At 39.0% G+C, this 21,001-nt stretch overlaps 1 protein-coding gene across 3 annotated transcripts in view; it reads left to right on the top strand.

The window, feature by feature from the left end:
• Positions 1-19,306, top strand: part of LOC148132327 (lysozyme C-like) — a 34,891-nt gene extending 15,585 nt beyond the window's left edge. For all 3 annotated transcript variants that reach the window (XM_087956694.1, XM_087956693.1, XM_087956695.1), the window contains exons 3-5: positions 16,265-16,423; positions 18,560-18,638; positions 19,114-19,306. In XM_087956694.1, the coding sequence (XP_087812820.1) occupies positions 16,265-16,423; positions 18,560-18,638; positions 19,114-19,180 (305 nt within the window). In that variant the 3' untranslated portion in view covers positions 19,181-19,306. The remainder of the gene's footprint in view (positions 1-16,264; positions 16,424-18,559; positions 18,639-19,113) is intronic.
• Positions 19,307-21,001: the final 1,695 nt, after the last annotated feature.

Genomic DNA, 21,001 nt, shown 5'->3' with positions numbered 1-21,001 from the left:
GTAAATAATTGGTTGGAACACCTTTGGTACCTTTTGCCTATCAGCAATAGAAATGTGGGGCTTAGATTATCACTTTATGGTGTTACATATCAACGATCCCTTCTTAAAATATTCACATGGAATTCTTATAAGCCAGTTGGCTTAGATATTCAGGTGTGAAACTATAGGTAATATGCTCCCCCCCCCCCCACAAACTAAGGTAATTGCCACTTGTCTTTATATTTTAACCACAGTGGAAATAATCTACTGGGATTTGATGTAACTATGAATAAAATTGTTAGTGTTCTGGCCCAGCCCTGAATACTTGGCAAGCCTCTTTCTAGCTTCAAGATTACATTAGTTTTATGTCTGATAACATCTACCGGTATTATGTCCCTAAGGAAAGCTGACTGGACCCATTCATAGGTTGTAAAATGTGTAAGTAGATCCAATTGTATTCCATACATCATTTGTGCTATTGGTTTGGCTTGAAATAATTTAATTGTTGCCACACCAAATTTCCCTCCTTGTGTTCTATAAAAATTTAGACTGGTTGAGGCCCTGTTGTTTGCCTTTGAGGCAGCAAAATTAATTTGAGCCATTAATTAGAGTAGCCCCACAGCAAGATAGGCAGCAAATAAATTTAACACATAAATAAATAATAAAATTCCATATTGTTTGAAAAATAACCTCTATATAATTATACTGATTTATCTCTTTGTTTATATATTTATTAACTGTTCATTTGTGCATTCAGCTGCTATTGGAAAACTTTATTTTTTTGTTTTTATATAATTTATAATCAGATATTTATTTTTATAGAAATAGTGTGTGTGTGTGTGTGTGTGTGTGTGTGTGTGTGTATATATATATATATATGAACACCATATATATCTGAACACCATACATACATGTAAATATAATAAAACTTAAAAAAAATATATATATATATATATATATATATATATATATATATATATATATATATATATATATATATATATAAAATTTGTTTTCTTAAGTTTTCATGGTACTTACATGTATGGCCTTCAGCTTTGTTCGGGTATTTTCCCACGTTATTATAGTTGTGCTTTTAAAGTTGTAGCAACGTTTCGGCAGAATCTCATCTGCCATCATCAGGCTTCTGTATTGTGTCCGTCTGTGAGTCAGACTTTTACAGTGGTTTCAGATTTAAATTTGGGGCAGCCTATTGCTGTGCCAGAATGGTTTTTTCTTCATCCTGATTGGTTGGGAGTCTTGGTCTGTGTTTATTGGTCTCGGAGTTTGCTGTGTTCTGCTTGATTGGTGTCTCTAATATCTTCTGTCTGTTTTTTTGGCTCTTTTTGTATCTTGATTGGCTGGCAGCATTGTGTTACTTTATTGGAGGTCTTTAGTGCAGCTTGGCTTCAGGTAAATGGACGGCTATCATTAGTTAGGAAGCTGGGTTTCATCTGGGTGCCTGGTTGGGATGTGTTTGAGCTGGAGGTATCAGGGGGGATCTGTTTGTGCCCAGGTGTTTGCCTGGCTTGTGGTGTGGAGATTTTTTTGTTTGTGAGTGCAGGCTTCCAAATGATTGACAGCCTGGTGGAATCATCTCTTCTGTTCATTCTTTCTGGTCTTTTTTCAATCTCTATGGCTTCTCTGATGATTCTGTGGCTGGAATTTTCTACAGTGGCCAGGGTTCTGGTGCCATTGAAGTTGATGCTATGACCTGTGGCTTCCATGTGTTGGACTAGTGAGGAAGTGTGTTCCAGCTTTTTGACTGCATTTTTGTGTTCATCCAGGCGGGTGCTTATTCTTCTATTGGTCTGTCCAATGTATGTGGCCGGGCATGATGCACAGGGGACTTCGTATATGCCTTGGTTTTCCAGGTCAATTTTGTCTTTGGGGTTTCTGAGGATGGCTGCTATTTTTCTGTCTGTTTTGAAGGCAGTCTTGATGTGGTGTCTGTATAGTATCTTACTAATTTTGTCTGTAGTGCCTCTTATGTAGGGCAGGACAGCTGTTCCATGGGTCTGTTCATCTTCTGGGTCTCTATTATGTCTCAGTGTGTTTTTGTGGATCAAGTTGGTAATTTTGCTTTTGTGGAAGCCGTTGGCTGTCAATATTTTAGTCAGGGTGCATAGTTCAGTCTTAATGTGTGTCTTGTCTGCCAGGCGTTTGGTTCTAGTAATTAGTGTTTTAGCCACGGAGTTTATCTGTGCTGGGTGGTGGTGGGATTGGGCGTTGAGGTAGCGGTTGGTGTGTGTTTTCTTCTGGTATATGGTGTGTCCTAGTGTGCCATCTGTTTTTTGTAGATTAGTACATCTAGGAATGGTAGTTGTTTGTTTGTTTCTGTTTCCATGGTGAACTTGATTTTGGGGTGTGCGCTGTTTAGGTGTGTTAGGAAATTGTTTAGGTTTTCTTGTCCATGGGGCCAAATCACGAATGTGTCATCGATGTATCTTAACCATAGTTTGGGTTTGAGGATGGCATTGGCCAGGGCTCTGGATTCAAATTCTTCCATGAACAGGTTTGCAATGACAGGTGACAGTGGTGATCCCATGGGGGCTCCTTCTATTTGTTTGTATCTTTGTCCTTTGTATATGAAATATGTGTTGGTTAAGCAGTGTTCTGTTAGTTCCATGAGGTGTTTAGCTGGTTGGTATTTATTTTTGATGATTTCAAGGGTCTCTTTTATCGGGACTTGAGTGAATAGTGAAACCACGTCAAAACTTACAAGCAGATCTTCTTGCTCCACGTGTAGATCTTTGATCATTTCCAAGAAGTGGTATGAGTTTTGTACATGAGAAGCTGCTGTTTCAGCATGGGGCTGTAGCTCTTTTGCTAGGTGTTTAGCTAGGTTTTGTAGTGGTGCTCCTCTGGAGCTGACTATGGGTCTGAGAGGTATGCCTTCTTTGGGTATTTTTGGGAGGCCGTATAGTTTGGGGCATCTGGAAGATTTCTCTCTGGGTATGATCGTGTGTTGGATCTCTTTGCTTATGTGGCTGGTTATAATTTTCTTCTTGGTTAATTTTTCGAGATATGTGGTTGGGTCTGTGTTTATGGGTTTGTATGTGGAGTCTTGAAGTAGGTCTGTCAATTTTGTTTCATAGTCTTTTCTGTCCATTACTACAGTGGCATTCCCTTTATCTGCTGGGAGGATGATTATGCTGCTGTCTCTTCAGGGTTTGTAGCGCTTTAATTTCATTTTGCTGTAAGTTGCTTTTTGGTGGTTTGCTTGTGCATAGGATGTTGGTAACTTGGTATACACACACACACACACACACACACACACACACACACACACACATATATATATATATATATATATATATATATATATATATATATATATATATATATATATATATATATACATACACATACACATATACATATACATATACATATATGTATCTTGTCCAACCCTTTTACCCAAAATGAAAAGAAACACGACCTGTCTAACACTGGTGACAAAGTTGGATGTATTATGTTATGTTGAAGCTGATAAAGAATCCTCAGACCCAGGACAAGTTTTAACTTAGATGCAACTACTTCATAGTGCTTTACAGCCCTTTCTAAGCAGTTTACAGAGTCAACATATTTCCTCCAACAATCTGGGCCCTCATTTTATTGATCTTGGAAGGATGAAAGGCTGAGTCAACCTTGAGCCAATCAGGATCAAACTCTTGGCAATGGGCAGAATTAACCTGCAATTCTGTATTCTAACCACTGTACCACCACAGCTCTTGAAATCTAGCTGGAGAAAAGATGGAGAACATTGCTTTCACTAGTCAAAGAACACAAGATTTCACAAGGCTGTGAAAATATTTATAGACCCCTCACATCCCGGATATAAACTGTTTTAACTCCTTCCCTCAAAATGACACTATAGAGCGCTACACACCAGAACAACTAGACATAAGAACAGTTTTTTCCCAAACGTCATCACTCTGCTAAAGAAATAATTCCCTCAACACTTTTCAACTATTTACAAAGTCTGCACTACTACCGTGTTTCTCCAACAATACAGCCTCCACCAATAGGAAGGCCCAGCATGATTTCTAGGCATGAGGTGAAATTAAGCCCTACCCCCAAAATTTAGGCCTATTCAAACCATGCTTTTCCCCGCCATTTCTCACATCGTTTGTTAGAACTACACGAGGTGAAGAGAAATGGGCGGGGGAAGGGCGGGGGGGGGATGGGGAGAAAACTTGCCTTTAGGAGAGCCCTGCAGGTAGCCTAGGCTAGAATACCCTGATAGCCGATAGAAGCTCCCCGAAGGCAGAGTCCCCAGCCGCTTCAGGGCATGGCATGGCTACCCGTGTCCCCTCGCCTTTAGGGCAGTCTCTTTCGGGCAATGGAAGCTCCCCAAATGCAGTCACCAGCTACTTCAATCGGCCGGTAGAAGCGGCCTCGCAGCGAGGAGTGTGTGTGTGCCACGCCTCGCCCGGCGGCTGGGGACTCTGCCTTCAAGGGAGCTTCGATCGGCCGGCAGAAGCGGCCTCTGGGCGGCGCACACACACACACTCCCCTCGCCGCGAGGCCGCTTCTATCGGCAGACGAAAGCTCCCTTGAAGGCAGAGTCCCCAGCCTCTTCAGGGCGGCGTGGCTGCCCATGTCCCCTCACCTTTAGGCAGTCTCTTTCGGGCAATGGAAACTCCCCAAATGCAGTCACCAGCCACTTCAATCGGCTGGTAGAAGCGGCCTTGGGGCGAGCGCACACACACACACTCTCCTCGCCGCGAGGCTGCTTCTTTCGGCAGATGAAAGCTCCCTTGAAGGCAGAGTCCCCAGCCACTTTGGGGCGAGGCGTGGCACACACACACTCCCCTCGCTGCGAGGCTGCTTCTACCGGCCGATTGAAGTAGCTGGTGACTGCATTTGGGGAGCTTCCATCGCCCGAAAAAGACTGCCTAAAGACGAGGGGACATGGGCAGTCACACCTCGCCCTAAGCGGCTGGGGATTCTGCCTTCAAGGGAGCTTTTGTCTGCCGAAAGAAGCGGCCTCGTGGCGAGGGGAGTGTGTGTGTGTGTGCGTTCACCCTGAGGCCGCTTCTACTGGCCGATCGAAGTGGCTGGTGACTGCATTTGGGGAGCTTCCATCGCCTGAAAGAGACTGCCTAATGGCGAGGGGACACGGGCAGCCACGCCTCACCTCAAAGTGGCTGGGGACTCTGCTTTCAAGGGAGCTTTCGTCTGCCGAAAGAAGCGGCCTTGTGGCGAGGGGAGTGTGTATGTGCGCTTGCCCTGAGGCCACTTCTACCGGCCGATCAAAGTGGCTGGTGCCTGCATTTGGGGAGCTTCCATTGCCCGAAAGAGACTGCCTAAAGACGAGGGGACACGGGCAGCCACGCCTCGCCCCGAAGCGGCTGGGGACTCTGCCTTCAAGGGAGTTTTCGTCTGCCGATAGAAGCGGCCTCGCGGCGAGGGGAGTGTGTGTGTGTGTGTGTGCACTCACCCTGAGGCCGCTTCTACCGGCTGATCGAAGTGGCTGGTGACTGCATTTGGGGAGCTTCCATCGCCCGAAAGAGACTGCCTAAAGACGAGGGGACATGGGCAGCCACGCCTTGCCCCGAAGTGGCTGGGGACTCTGCCTTCAAGGGAGCTTTTGTCTGACGATAGAAGCGGCCTCGTGGCGATCACGAGGGTGGAGCTGGTGTCGCGACAATACGGCATGCGATCTCGGAGGTCTGAGATCGCAGCCGATATCTTTGCCCCTGGACGGTCCAAATGGATCTAAACAGTCCCGAAGAGACGGCGAAAGTGAAGAGCGCATCCTGTTGATCCCAGGGATACCGCAAAGTCCCTGGTAGATCCAGGAGAAGCTCTTCTTGCCAGCGGTAAAGAGACAGCCATTAAAGCTGAGAAAGTGTGCCGGTTTGGTGAGAACTTTTTTATCCTAAGATTTGAAAGGACACCCTAAGGAAAAGAAAGAATCTGTAAAAGTTTTTGACAGAAGTGATTAAGCGGCGATTTTAAACGGAAGTGTCAAAGTAAGGTTTTTTTGTTTTTTTTCTCATTGCTGGATTTCTATATGCGATTTTGTACTTTTGAAACTGGACTGGTTCTTTTTTTTATTTATACCTATTTTTTCTTCTCCTTTTTGATTTTGTAATATTTTAGGCTAGAGGCTCCCTTTAGTTACTTAGTTACTTCCCTTTTTTATATTTCTTCCCCTTTTTTTTGGTAATTTTTATTACGTTTTGCTTGGGAAAGGAGGGGGAAAGTGAGAGCAAAGAAACTTTGTAACACTGCCAACTAGAGGCTTGAAAATGCTTTATTTTTTGTGCCCAGACGAAGCTGAGAAAGCTGAGAAAGAAAGAATTGAGATTCCTTTTCAAGGACATTGCTATGAGATAAGATAGAGGGAAGAGCATGGGAGAGTGTTATTGCAGGTGCTCTTCTGGATTTCTATCAACAGCTGGAGCCTGGTGTTGAAGCTTACGAAAAGAAAAGGTGATAAGTCTTTGGAGAAGAGAGTTATAATAAGAGCCTTGGATAACTAAACAAAGTGCAGTGTGTTCTTTTTAATTTCTCTAAGCTGTGCTATCCCTCCTTACCAGCTTTACTGTATTCTTTTTCCAAAAATCTTTGGCCTGGTTGGAGCTTGTTTTTGTCTTTCTTTTTCCTTTTTTCCTTTGGAAGTCCAATCTCCACGTTTGCTTTTTATTTTAAAGGGAAAGCCTTAAAAGCCTTTTCTTTCTTTCTTGGCATTTTTTGTTTTTTGTTTTATCTACCTTTTTGGTTCATTTTTATGCACTTTTTTATATTGAGACCTTTCAATTGGATTAAGGTGTTGAAGAACCTGAAGAATTTTTCTCCTTCTCTTGTTTTTTTTAAGGTTTTTTTTCTTTATTTAACTACTGATTGGATTAAGGCTTACAAGAACCTGAAGAAATTTTGTCTCCCCTTTTTTTTATTATTATTGGGCTTTTTTCCTCTCTACCATTTTTATTTTTTACTCTGAATTATAATTGGCTACTTCACAATTGGATTAAGGCTTAGAAGAACCTGAAGATTTTGAATTGTTTAAAATGAGTAGGAAACTTACAGCTCCAGGATCCTCAACTTCTACTTCTGCCTCTCCACCATCTGGAGGACAACATTCAATACAGACAATGTTAAAGCAAGAAAAAGAACAAGAAAAAGTGACTCTACAAATGATTATGCAAGGAATCCAAGATCTTAAAGCAAGATCAGAGACTATTGAAAAGAGAATAGAGAATATCGAACAAAGAACAGGGAAAACTGATGAAAAAGTGGAGAACATTCAACAAATGATGACGAAGTACGACGAGAGATTCCAAAAAATTGAAGAAGAAGATAAACAAAGAGATAAGAAGATTGGAAACATTGATAACAGATTAACTGTGGTTGAACAAGATAAAAGTGGTATGCTGAGATGGGAGATGGACAGATCAGAATTTTATCTTAGATTTCAAAACATAGAGGAAGAAAAAGGACAAAATCTAGCTGAGATAATGATAGAAATATTGGCCAAAGCTTTGGAAATAACTGAAGAGAAAATGATGGACGGAATAGATGAGGTATATCGAGTCTTTACAAGATATGCGATGAGAAATAGCTTACCAAGAGAAGTTCATATCAGATTTACAAAGAAAGCCATTAAAACGCAAATATTGCAAGTGGCAAGAGAGAAAACATTGAAATACAAAGGCAAGGAGAGTGTGGTCTTAAAACAAATACCCAGAAGAGTGAGAGAGATGAGAATACCGATTCCTGACTAAAATGCTACTTAAAAAAGAGGTGAATTATAGATGGCTGATTCCAGAAGGGTTAATGTTCACATGGCAAGAACAGAGACATAGAACTGACTCAATTGAGAAAGCTGAATTATTTTATACAGAATTTTTTGGAAGGAAAGAGGAAGAGGCAGAAAAAGAGGTCTCACTAATTGAATTTCAAGAGGACTGTCAAATGGAGACTGAAAAAGAAGAAGGCGCAGTAGGTGGAAAGGTGGGAGCCAAAGAACAACGTGAACCAAGATCTACGAGAGCTGCTCAACCCAACTATAAAATATAACCATGGAAGAGAAAAAACTGATTACAATTAATATAAATGGACTTAACTCAGCCGCTAAAAGAAGGAAAACTTTTCATAAATTAGAGAAATTAAAATTTGATATAATTTGTCTACAAGAAGTACATATTAAAAAACAATATGAACAATTGTTGGTACAGCCAAAATTAGGGAAAATATTTACTTCCTTGACCCAATGTAAGAAAAGAGGAGTGGTTTTATGCATTAAAGAGACCACCCCAGCAAAATTGATCTACACTGATGAAGATGGAAGAGTACTAATGGTGGAAATAATGGACAATAATATGAAAACACTCCTGATTGCAATCTATGCTCTGAATGACAAACAAGAAGAACTTTACAAAAAATTGCATATGAAAATAATTGAACTGGATTATGCTAATATAGTTATGATGGGGGATTTTAATGGAATTGTAGACAACAAATTGGACTATACAGCAACAACAAGAAAGCAAAACAGAAAGACTCTCCCAAAATCCTTTTTTAAAATGGTTGATGAATTAAACTTAAAAGATACATGGAGAGAAAGAAATGCTAAAACTAAACAATACACCTTCTATTCAAATAGACACTTATCATGGTCCAGAATAGATATGATATGGATGTCAACAGAATTAATATCTAATATTCAAGAAATAAATATTGAAACAAGTACTTGGGCAGACCACAATCTAATGACAATTAAATGGAAAGGACAAAAAAGAAGATCGAGATGGACGTTAAATAATACTATCTTAAAGGAAAAAGACTTTACACAGTGGATAGAGAAAGAATTGGCCTTTTTCTTTAGAGAAAATAAAAAAGAAGATACATCAATTCAGAATGTATGGGATACAATGAAGGCATATGCTAATAGACTATACAAGGAAAAGAAATACTATGCAAAGATTAGCCTCTAAGGCCTTAGAAGATGAGTATAAAAGACTTGAAAAAGAGCTACAGAAAATGCCACAGAAAAAGGACATCAAGCTAAAAATGGATATAATTAAACATAAAATGGGTCAAATAGAGAAAGAAGAATTAGCACAGAAAATTAGAGGTGCTAAACAGAATTACTTTGAAGATGCAAATAAACCAGGTAGATGGTTAGCATATAAACTGAGAAAGGAGAAAGAATCAAGGAAAATATTGCAGTTAATAGATGATCAAGGCCAAGTTTGCCATGGCAGTAAAGAGAAGAAGGAAATTATTCGAGACTTTTATGGGAAATTATATAAGCAAGAGAATATTGTTGAGGAAAGAGTTAAGCAGTATTTACAGAATGCTAATTTACCCAAGATACTGAAAAAATGTTAGAAAGCAATATAACTATGATGGAGCTAACTGAAGCGCTTAAGAAGCAAAATAATGGAAAGGCACCAGGCCCAGATGGACTTCCGGCAGAATTTTATAAAACATTACAAGAATCGTTGAATCTCCCATTGCTAGAAGTTATAAATGAAGTTATGCTAAAGAAGAAGATACCCAAATCATGGTCAGAAGCCTACATCACACTTATTCCAAAAGAGGAGGCTGATCCATTGCAAATTAAGAACTATAGACCCATTTCTCTATTAAATGCAGATTATAAAATTTTTGCTTCAATATTGGCAGGAAGACTTAAAAAATATTTAAATAACTTTATTCATTCTGACCAAAATGGATTTCTGCCAAAGAGACAAATTAAAGATAATACGAGAGTTATTTTGGATACCTTGGAATACTATGAGGCACATCCTGAAAAACAAATGGCTTTGATATTTCTAGATGCACAAAAGGCATTTGATAATGTGAATTGGTGATTTATGTTATTATTGTTGGAACAGATGGGTTTTGCTAGAAAATTTATTCAAGCAATAGAAGCTATATACTACAAGCAAACGGCAAAGGTAATGATAGAGGGAGAATTGACAGACTCCATTAACATAAGAAAAGGAACAAGACAAGGGTGCCCACTATCACCTTTGCTATTCGTGTTAACTTTGGAAGTGTTAAAGAGAAATATTAGATATTAAATAAAGAGATGAAAAGAGTATAAAAGGAATGAAAATTAAAAAGGAAGAATTCAAGCTACAAGCCTTTGCGGATGATTTGGTTTTTATCTTAGAAGACCCCTTAGAAACAGCACCAAAATTGGAAAAGATAGAGGCATATGGCAAGGTGGCTGGTTTGAAAATAAACAAAGACAAGACAAAGATTTTGACAAAGAATATGTTATCAAGACTAAAGGAAGAACTGGCAGATCTATTGAAAATTCAAGTCACAAATAAGATCAAGTATTTGGGGATACATTTGACAGCAAGATGTAGTACATTAAAAGAGAATAATTATATCAAACTTAAACAGCAGATAGTGCTAGACTTGGCGAAATGGGAAAATCTACAACTGTCACTAATAGGGAGAATTTCAACAATCAAGATGAATATATTACCCAGAATTTTATATTTGTTCCAAACAATCCCAATTAGGCTTGGAAAAGACTATTTTGAAGATCTAAATAAAATTGTGTTGAAATATATATGGCAAGGTAAGAAAGCGAGAATAAAGTTAAAACTTTTGCAAGATGCTAGAATTAGAGGAGGATTTGGTTTGCCTAATTGGGAGTTGTACTACCAAACTACGAACTTGATGTGGGTCAAGGAATGGATAACATTAAGAAATGCTAGATTGTTGACATTAGAAGGACATGATTTGCTGTTGGGGTGGCATGCCTTTTTATGGTACAAGGGAACTAAAATTCAGGGGTATTTTAGAAGGCATCATATACGGGAGTCTCTGTGGTTAAATTGGGAGAAGATTAAAAGACAATGTTATTTGAAAATTCCAGTCTGGTTATTGACTATAGAAGCATTTTCTTATCCTATAATATATAAAAAGGAACAAACAGTTAGATATGGGGAAATATTGAATGAAAAGGGTGAACTTAAATCTATGCAAAAACTAGAGGAACAAGGTATAAAGATGAATTGGTTTTCATATACGCAAATACATTCAAGGTATGATAAACATTTTAAAGCAGAAGGTTTTTATGACAAATTGACTGATCTAGATAATATTTTGACAGGTACTGATGAAAAGGTGATTAAAAAACTATATGGATATTTATTAGAAATTAAACTAGAAGAAGAACAAGTTAAAGAAACTATGATTGCTTGGGGGAAGAATTTTGGACATGGGATTGATTTAGAGAAATGGCAAAAATTGTGGTCTCAAAATTATAAAATGACAATGTCAACAGCTTATAAAGAAAATTTGTATAAGATGTTTTACAGGTGGCATTTTCCCTTGACAAGAATAGCAAGAATGTTCAAGAATAAATCCGAGAAATGTTGGAAATGTCATCAGACACCTGGCTCATATTACCATATGTGGTAGACTTGTGCGGACGCTAAAAAATACTGGACTAAAATCCACATGTGGTTGGAAAAAATGACAAAAAAACATATAGACTTGAAACCAGAGATATTTTTATTGGGAATTTTACCTGAAACATATAGCAAAAATTTGAAATACCTAATTGTAAATGTATTAACAACAGCTAGGATTGTATTTGCTAAAAACTGGAAAAATGAGAAAATACCATCACAGGAGGAAATTATTAAGAAAATATTGGAATGTGCTGAAATGAGTAGATTGACATTTGAAATTAGAGAACAAGAGGATAAACAATTTTATAAAATTTGGGACCTTTTCTATCAATGGTTAGATAATAAAATACAGTAATGAAATATTTAGATTTTTAGAAAATAATATATATATAAAGATGTATTTCTTTTTTATTATATCTACAAAATGTTTTTTAGGATAGATTTGGGAGGATAATATGAATTGTTAAAAAATAAACTAAGTAAATTTTGGTTATCTCGTAAAATATGAATGAATACAATTATAGTCAAATGATTGATTAATAATGATATTAGGGTACTTAATTTTTGATTGATAATATGAGCTTTTATGTAATGTAACTGTAATTGAAGACTACGAAATGGATGCACAAAATGATTTGTAAACCAACCGACACACTGTTTGTATACTTATGGAAGAAAGTTTGATGTTTTTATGTTTTGTTTGTCTATGTTTGTTTTTAAAAACCAATAAAATTTACAGAAAAAAGAAAAAAGAAGCAGCCTCGTGGCGAGGGGAGTGTGTGTGTGTGTGTGCGCGCGCTTGCCCCGAGGCAGCTTCTACCGGCCGATCGAAGTGGCTGGTGACTGCATTTGGGGAGCTTCCATCGCCCGAAAGAGACTGCCTAAAGGCGAGGGAACACGGGCAGCCATGCCACGCCCTGAAGCAGCTGGGGACTCTGCCTTCGGGGAGCTTTCGTCGGCCGATAGAAGCAGCCTCGCGGCGAGGTATGTGCGCATGGGCCGCTCTAGGTGGGGGAGGAAATTAAGTCACCCCCGAAAAGACAGCCTACCCGTTTTTTCAGGGGTCAAAAAAAAATAAGGCCCGGCCTTATTTTGTGAGAAACACGGTATTACTGTTAATCTTCCATCACTCCTTATCTCCCCTCCCACTTGTGACTGTATGACTGTAACTTTGTTGCTTGTATCCTTAAAATTTATATTGACTGTTTCCTAGTATGATTTGATTGCTTATTGTACTCTGTGATTATCATTAAGTGTTGTACCTTATAGTTCTTGACTCTTGACGAATGTATCTTTTCTTTTATGTACACTGAGAGCATTTGCACCAAGACAAATTCCTTGTGTGTCCAACCACACTTGGCCAATAAAGAATTCTATTCTATTCTATTCTATTCTATTCTATTCTATTCTATTCTATTCTATTCTATTCTATTCTATTCTATTCTATAGATAAGCAATAAAACATGTTTGAGCAACATAATGCTTAAGAATAAGGCTCCAAACATTTATGAGTATAAATGTTTACATATCTGCAAATATTTGATATCCTGCCCTGCAAACATCTTTTTTCCACTAGTTCATTTTCTTACGCAGGTTCTCTCTGTGCAAGGTTTTTATTCCATGTCTTAACATAGTTCTTTTGAAATAATATACCGTTCATATTTGTCTAATTGATACCCAGATATTTTATTTTCTTCTCAATCTTAAAAACCTGTTTTATTCATCAGTTCTGTTTGACCTTCTACATTCATGTTTTTTGTCTTCTGTTGTTGATCTTGAAGCCTGCTTATGCACCAGATTGTTTGTTTTCCCATTAATATTTCTAAAGGATCTTCCAAACCAACAGCAAAGTCATTTTCAAAAGCCTTTAACTTTTAAGTTTCTTTTTGAATCTTTATTCCTACAATTTTCTCATCTTATCTTAAACCTCTATTCAGTATTTTAAGAACCTAAATAAGCAAGAGAAAAGACACTGGGCATCCCTATCTTGTTCTTCTATCTCTTTTTTGTTCAATCTCCATTAACAATTACTTGTTCCTTCTGTGAATTAACATTTGATTTTAGGCTTAGCCATTTTATAAAGTTCCCTCCGAAGTTCATATCTTCCAAAACTTTGAGCAAGAACAACCATTTCAAATTATCAAAAACATTCTCTGCATCTAAGAAAATCAATGTGACTTATTTTTCTTTAAATTGTTGTAAACTCAAAAAAACCCAGGTCATTTTTATTTCAATTTCTTTTAATGTTAACATAGATAATTATAGTTGTAAAAGTTTCATTTGGTGAGAAATACTTCTCTGGAAAATTCTTTAATTCTTGTTTTCTTTTTATCTCTTCCAAAACAGCTTGTCTTTCCTGTTGCCTCTTCTTTTTGTGTTCACAATTATGTTGTATGAACTAACTTTTGATTTTCTTTTTACAATCCTCCACTATTGCTTTTTTTCTGTAACATTTCATTTAGTCTCCATTTAAATAATTGGATTTCCTTTCATAAATCAAACTCATAGGATTACTTTCTGAAAAAGTCCTTGGTAATATATCTATTTCAGAAACCTTAGTAGCCAAATTCTTTGAAATCCAAAACATGTCTAAAAAATTTAGGTATACTATCCCAAATTGCCACTTTTGAGGATCCATATATCAACCAGCCCTGAACTGTCCATCAAAAAAAAAATCATTATTTGCTTTGGTGATTTTATTCCCTCCCCCGACATTCCATCAAGTTGTGGGGAAATCTCTCCATTCCAATCCCCCATCAAACACCACCATAAGAGAAACCTATTGGTCTCTCCATAGGTTCTTTATAGAACAGTGGTTTATTCTCATTTAGAACATGCATTCCCAATATCAAAGTCTTAGTCTCACGCAAATTAGCTTCCACCCCAACAAATCTTCCCTGGCCAACAGTCAATACAAGTTTTGATTTTAGTTGGGTCTTTATACACAAGACAACTCCATTTCTGTTTTTTTTTTTCTCTTGCTGAGATAAATTCTTCACCCAAATATTTATAAATCAAATATTTTATTTCTTTTTTTTTTTCTAATATGTGTCTCTTGTAGGCAAATTATATTTTGTTTTAACTTTTTCAAATAATGTTTCTTTCCCCTCTTGAGGAGCATTTGCTTCATCTGCATTCCATGTGAAGCATTTGTATTCTACTTGTATTTACTAAAAAAAACCACCTTGATAAAATGAATAATTATTGCAGAATACCAAATTCTTTCCTATCCATGAGATTATTTTGCATTTAACTTGAGAAAAAGAAGAATATACAAGTAGTCAACTTACGACCACAATAGAGCCCCAAATTTCTGTTGCTAAGTGAGACATTTGTTAAGTGAGTTTTGCCCCATTTTTTTCGACCTTCTTTGCCACAGTTAAGTGAATCTCTGCAGTTGTCAAGTTAGTAACATGGTTGTTAACTGAACCTGGCTTCCCCATTGACTTTGCTTGCCAGAAGGTCACAAAAGGGGATCACTTGACCCCTAGGACAGTGATCCCCAACCTTTTTTACGCCGCGGCCCGGTATCCCCAACCTTTTTTATGGCGCGGTCCGGTACCGGCATTAGCTGGGTGCCGCCATCTTTTTGATGAAAAGTGCTTCCGGTGACCTCACCGGAAGCACTTTTTCATCAAAAAGATGGCGGCGCCAGCGCTTCCGGGCACCGAAGCGCTTGGCGCTGGCTTTTTGATGAAAAAGTGCTTCCGGTGAGCTTTCTACCCGGAAAAGCTCACCGGAAGCACTTTTTCATCAAAAAGATGGTGGCGCCCAGCAAGCCAGCGGCCCGGTAGGACTTGTTCCACGGACCGGTACCGGTCCGCGGACCGTGGTTGGGGACCCTTGCCCTAGGATACTGAAACCATCATAAATATGATGCTAAGCATCTGAATTTTGATCACGTGATCGTGGGGATGCTGCAACAATCGTGTGAAGAATGGTCATAAGCCACTTTTTTCAGTGCTGTTGTAACTTTGAACAGTCCCTAAATGAACTGTTGTAAGTCGAGGACTACCTGTATCCCACTAATCATTAAGTCCCTTTCCAAACTGATCTTCCAGGACTTAATTTCTGTATTCTACTACAAGCATACAAGCAGGTACATATTGTTGTGACCCAAACCTTGTTCCAAGGAAACAAACACGAAACAGAGGTAACAGCAAAACCTTTTCATGATTCTTTATGAATTCCGTTCCTTCACGGTTAAAAGGCTGTTTCAAACTAATTCAATGATAAGAAGGAGCCTTGCCAAGGTTATGCAGGAATGCTAGATAAAGTGACTAAGAAATATTTCAGACACAAAGAGTCTCCAAACACCAACCAAGATATTCTGAACATATCCACCAGGCTGGAGTACAAAAACTTCTTTGCTTCCTGCAAAGAACTCCGGTTTCTCAGCTCTCTTAAGGGAGGGGTCATTACCTTGCAGCCTTACTCCCGAGTCGCCCGTGCTGCAGCAGCTGCTCTTTTCTTCGAGCCGCCCTGCGTGCACGTACACTGGGCACAGGCTCCTCGGGGACCTCTTGATCACTGATGCCAGCCTCCACAATCTCCGAAGGCATCATGCCACTCCCTGGTGGTCCTGGCCCCATCCCTGCATCACACGCAGGCCCCTCATCTGAGTCCTCGCTCTCCAAGACCTCAGCTGTCCGCACCTGCTGCTGGCGAACCACAACACATATCTTCACACAGATGCCACCAGCCATTGTCATTCAAGTCTGTGTGCCATTGTCATTCAAGTCTTAGGCAAACTGGATTCATCATGTAATGCTAAAAAAATCTGCCTGTAAAAGAACGGTCTTATTTCTGGCACGATCTTATTTCTTATCTGCTTCTTTTCTGAACAAAACTTCTATGCAGATGTCAACCTGTACATCACTTTCTCCCTTCAGGGGTCTGCTTGGCATACTTTGCGAGTGGTTTCAACACAGCTAAGGTGACCCAGAACATAGATGGTTCTACTGAATATGGCATTTTCCAGATCAACAGTCGCTCCTGGTGTGCTGATCAACACAGCTCTTCAAGGAACCTCTGTAGCTTATCTTGTCGTGGTAAGTGTTCCTTCGAAAATATTCATGTTAAAGTCCATTTTATAAAGATAGAATGTTGGGTCTGGGTCTGGGTTTCTTTTAATTTCTCATTTTGGTTGTCAAAGCTTTTCATTAAAGAGAATATAGGTAGGTCAAGATTGAACTGTGGAGTCCTTGGTGCTCTCTGAGCTTGGTTGTTTTCTTGCAGATGTTTAATTACTGTACCTGACAAAAGACCCAGTAGCCTGAGAAGAAAAAAACAGGAGTCATCTACAACATACAGTGTAAGGACTGGGACAGCCACTATATATGCTGTATGACACACAGGCAGAAGACTAGCAGAGAACATCCATGAACACAAACTAGCAGGCAGAAGACATGATGAAAACGCCTTAGTTTCATAAGACATGGACAGATTCAACCATTGTTTCAACTGGAAAACCATGAGATCCCACGCCAAGCCAAATCTAAAAATGCTAGGGATTTCCTGGAAGCTTGGCATTCAGATAAATCAGCCATCAACAGACACAGAGAGATAAACCATGGCTATTCACCATTCAGAAAAGACAATAGCAATAGCACTTAGACTTATATACCACTCCATAGTGCTTTACAGCACTGTCTTGGCAGTCAGCATATTGCACCCAACAATCTGGCCCCTCATTTTACCAACCTCGGATGAAAGGCTGAGTCAACCTTGAGCTCTGTCAGGATTGAACTCTTGGTTGTGGGCAGAGTTAGCCTATTATACTGCATTCTAACCAGCAGCTCACCATGGCCCCCTCTAAAAAAAGCTAAGAGAGAAACAAAAAGACCAGAACACATTCTCTCTATTAGCCAACAACACTGACATGCAGGGTACTATGTATAAACAGAACACAAACTCCACATTCAGTAACATTGATGATGTTATCTAGTCAGATAATGAAATATCTATAAGGAAACAACCAAGCTCAGAGAGCACCAAAGCACTCCACAGCTATTCATTGAACATATTTACTTTTCACAAATGTTGCATGTTATTTCCCATGCATATTACTCTCAATCTATGTATTTTGTACCACTTTCAATATAAAACATCTTTGTTCACACATCTACCTCCCCCCCAACACCCATATATTAATGACCTCGATTATAAAGTTTAGAAATATGCAAGTGAACATTTAAATTGTAGAGTAATTGGAATTATAAAATTGGAAAAATATGCCTTCAAATGCAAAATCAACCAATTTCTCCTCCATTCTTAGGTTGAAGTAGTGAGCCCATAAACAGGACCAACAAATCAATGACAGACATGCAGTTGCTTAGATTCCTTATACACACACACACCAAATATCCCACATTCATGGATTTAGTGCACTTTTTAGAATGCTAGGGTATTTTTTTTAATGCTAAAGCTGTATTTTAAAAACAGTACTGGGTTGTAGTCCTGTGTTACCAAAAAGTCCATTTAAACTGGGAAAGAGATTCGTTTTGCCAGCTGGGTGCTATTGGTTCTGACATGTATGAATCCATCTCTGGTTTCCTACTGCAAGGGGTTAATGTGGCCCTATCCTTCCTTTTTACTATTTTTGTGGAGAAGGTTTATACAATTTGGCCTACCTCACAGGTAACCCATTAGTGTTGCCAATCATGGCCACTCCTCACCAGCAGGGGGAAATGTACTTTGAGATTTGCAAGTCAGCCTTTTGAGATAGTCCAGACAGGAAGTATCAGTCATGAATACTAACACCACCTTCACTGTAAGTTACAGTAAGAGAAACTTGCAAGTCTGAAACAGATGTTTTTTCCAGCCTTATCCATGTTCCTTACCATCTGAATATATATAGTCGAGCTTCAAGGTTTACTGTTTCTTAAATCCATAAGAAGGTATTTTATAGAACAGGATATTTTACTTGTCCTGACAAATGCTGCATTTCTACTGTAATTGTCATCCAATTAAAGAAGGCATGCATTTTAATTTTTTATTACCATGCTAAAAGTCCCACCTTCAATCCTGAGCATCTCCCAATTAAAGAGCATCTCCCTTACTGGGGAAGGTTTGGATTCTAGTCTCCTAAAAAGCAACGGTTGACTAGCTCAATATGAAGAGTTGTTAGATCTGTTTATTCAAATATGTCCCATTCACGCCACAATTATTTCCTGTTTACTCACTAGATTTGGTGACTGATGAAATCATCGATGATATAATTTGTGTCAAGAGAGCTGTAGCAGGTCCAGATGGTTTGGAAGCCTGGTAAGAAATTAGATTTATCTTTCGTCAGCCTTGCCGTTCTCCTTCACCCAGCCCATCCAGTCACAGATCGAATACAGTTTGAGCTTTTCCCCATTTGCACCCAATTCTGGCTCAAACATGCCCCTGCAACACCTTTTTCCGCTGAGCCCTCATCATCATGCCTTCATTTTGTTCCCAGACGGACAGAGAGAGGGAGAGGGAGGGAGTGGGGTAGGCTTTTGTTTCAAAGGAAAGTCAGGAGGCAGGCAATGATTTGAAGCACAACCAGGAGAAGGATTCATAATGGGGGCAGCATATTTCATGGTGGAATATTCTCTGTTGACTCAGAGATGGGTAGGGAACACTCTAAGTTTATATACTGTGGAAGAAAGACCCTGGGCTACTTTATAGTTGTCTACTTCTGTTGTCATCTCACTGCCTTTTGTTTTTTAATTTCCACATAGCTGTATTTTCTTTTCTGAATTTTGTCCTCTAGGAATGGCTGGCGAAATCATTGCCGTGGAAAAAAACTGCATTACTGGACAGCTACTTGTAAACTGTGAATTTATTGTACCACCAACCAAATGTACCACCTGCTAATCAGCTTCTTTACCTGCTTGTGCTCTTCAATTGTGATCACAGAGTACAATCTGATCAAAGGCATTTTACAGAATAAAGATTCTTTTTGAAATATTAAGTTTCATGTGTTTGTTTGATCAAGGATGGCTGTGGCAAAAGGTGGGAGTGTTGATAATGGTGATGGTGGTGAAGTGTTGGATCAAAACTTAGGATGCCAGACTTTTCAACTTTCTCTCCCCGAAACTTTCTGGAACATCAAGTTCTGTACCCCAGCTTTGGATTAGTGACAGAGTCACTACCTGTCTTTCAGTGGTACCTCCACTGGAACTCTTCCCCTAATCCCAGTATGTGAGAGACATAAAGTTCTCACTACCTATGCTGCCTTTTGTAGCAATAAAAAGGTTAAAATGGAGAAAAAGAGAAAGAATTCATATGATGCAATCTTCTTACGTTGTAGCATAGATGCATGAAACTAGGGTTTCCTCTTCTCTCCCTACCTTTTCAGAGGTAAATTAATCTCATAAGAGATCAATAAAATCGATTTTTATTTTTTTTTAAAAAAGATTGTTTATGTGTAGCATATATATACCTACCAACCTGTATTTTAAAAGCAATTCATGAAAATGCATGCAATGTCCTAGGCAGACCACAAGATGGTGCTGAGAGCTAAGAAACCACACCTAGATTATGCTTAAACTCAGCTTGTGATAGCAATAAGAAAGCTCAGGTTAGACAGAAAAAGGCAAGAAGCATATTTATATCTTTGTGAATTTATAGTTCAAAAAGAACCATTAAGCCACGAAAGCTTGCTTTTTCTGACCAGAAGTTGAGCAGAAACAGTATATATTAAAAAGTATACATTACTGTATTAGCATTTCCTTATGTCTCTTAGCACATCATGGTGACACCTCCCACCCAATCCCAACCTTTAACTCCTGAAATGTTCATAATTCTGCATGTTAGCTGCAGTTGAGATGCCGGGAGATGGGAGGCAGCCTGAGCCAAGAATTATCTGCGACAACACAGATAACCCTTGGAAACACAAATAATAGCCTGCCATTTGTGTAGCAGCATTTCCTTCCTTGAAACAACACATCTATAATACTACTGACACAAGAATCTATCGCAATTGTCCATAACTCCACGTCTCCCCCTCTTCGCTGTAACAGTGTTATGGCTTCCTATGATCAGTGGAAGGGGCAGTGATTCATCCAAAACCTGGGACTGTCTGTATTTGGAAGATTTTTCCGCCTTGGTCTTCACAGAGTTGCAGCCTTTGAAAACCTGCCATAATTCCTTGCCTGTTTTAAGAAATGTTTAGGGTGTTTACAAAAAGTAGAAATTATTTTTCCACCTGGCTTTTCGCCATCTTTAGAGTATTTCCTTCCCTTGGTTGCCATTAGTATGTCATGAAAGTCTTTTACGTAACTGCTGCTGCCATGCCAGCTTTTATGTTCAGCTTCTTTGTCCCCCCACCCTCACTCCACCCCCTCCCCCAACCAATGAACCGACAGAATACGTGACAAAATTGCCAGACATTGAGAATGTCCTTTGCTGCCTCAGTTTTTGGGGATTGACTCTGCAGTAAAGTGGTAGATGGATTCATTTCTCTCCTACCGTAGCAATTTCTCCCTTATTTATTGGCGGAGCAAGCATCAGAAACTGAAAAGAAGTGGAACAAGAAGATGGCTTTATCTCTGAAGAGGGGCCACGTAATACTCAGTGAAAACAATGTGTGCACTAAAATCCATCTATATAGAAAGGGAAGGAGTGGGCTTCCGGTTTGAGCTTCTTTGGCGACAGAC

This window comes from Notechis scutatus, chromosome 2 (assembly GCF_049901735.1).
Source record: "Notechis scutatus isolate UNSWTSFEM ecotype Mainland chromosome 2, rNotScu1.2, whole genome shotgun sequence".
Classification (NCBI taxonomy): Eukaryota; Metazoa; Chordata; class Lepidosauria; order Squamata; family Elapidae; genus Notechis; species Notechis scutatus.
Note: the sequence above shows the minus strand (reverse complement) of the source record. Positions and strands in the feature narration are given on the sequence as shown.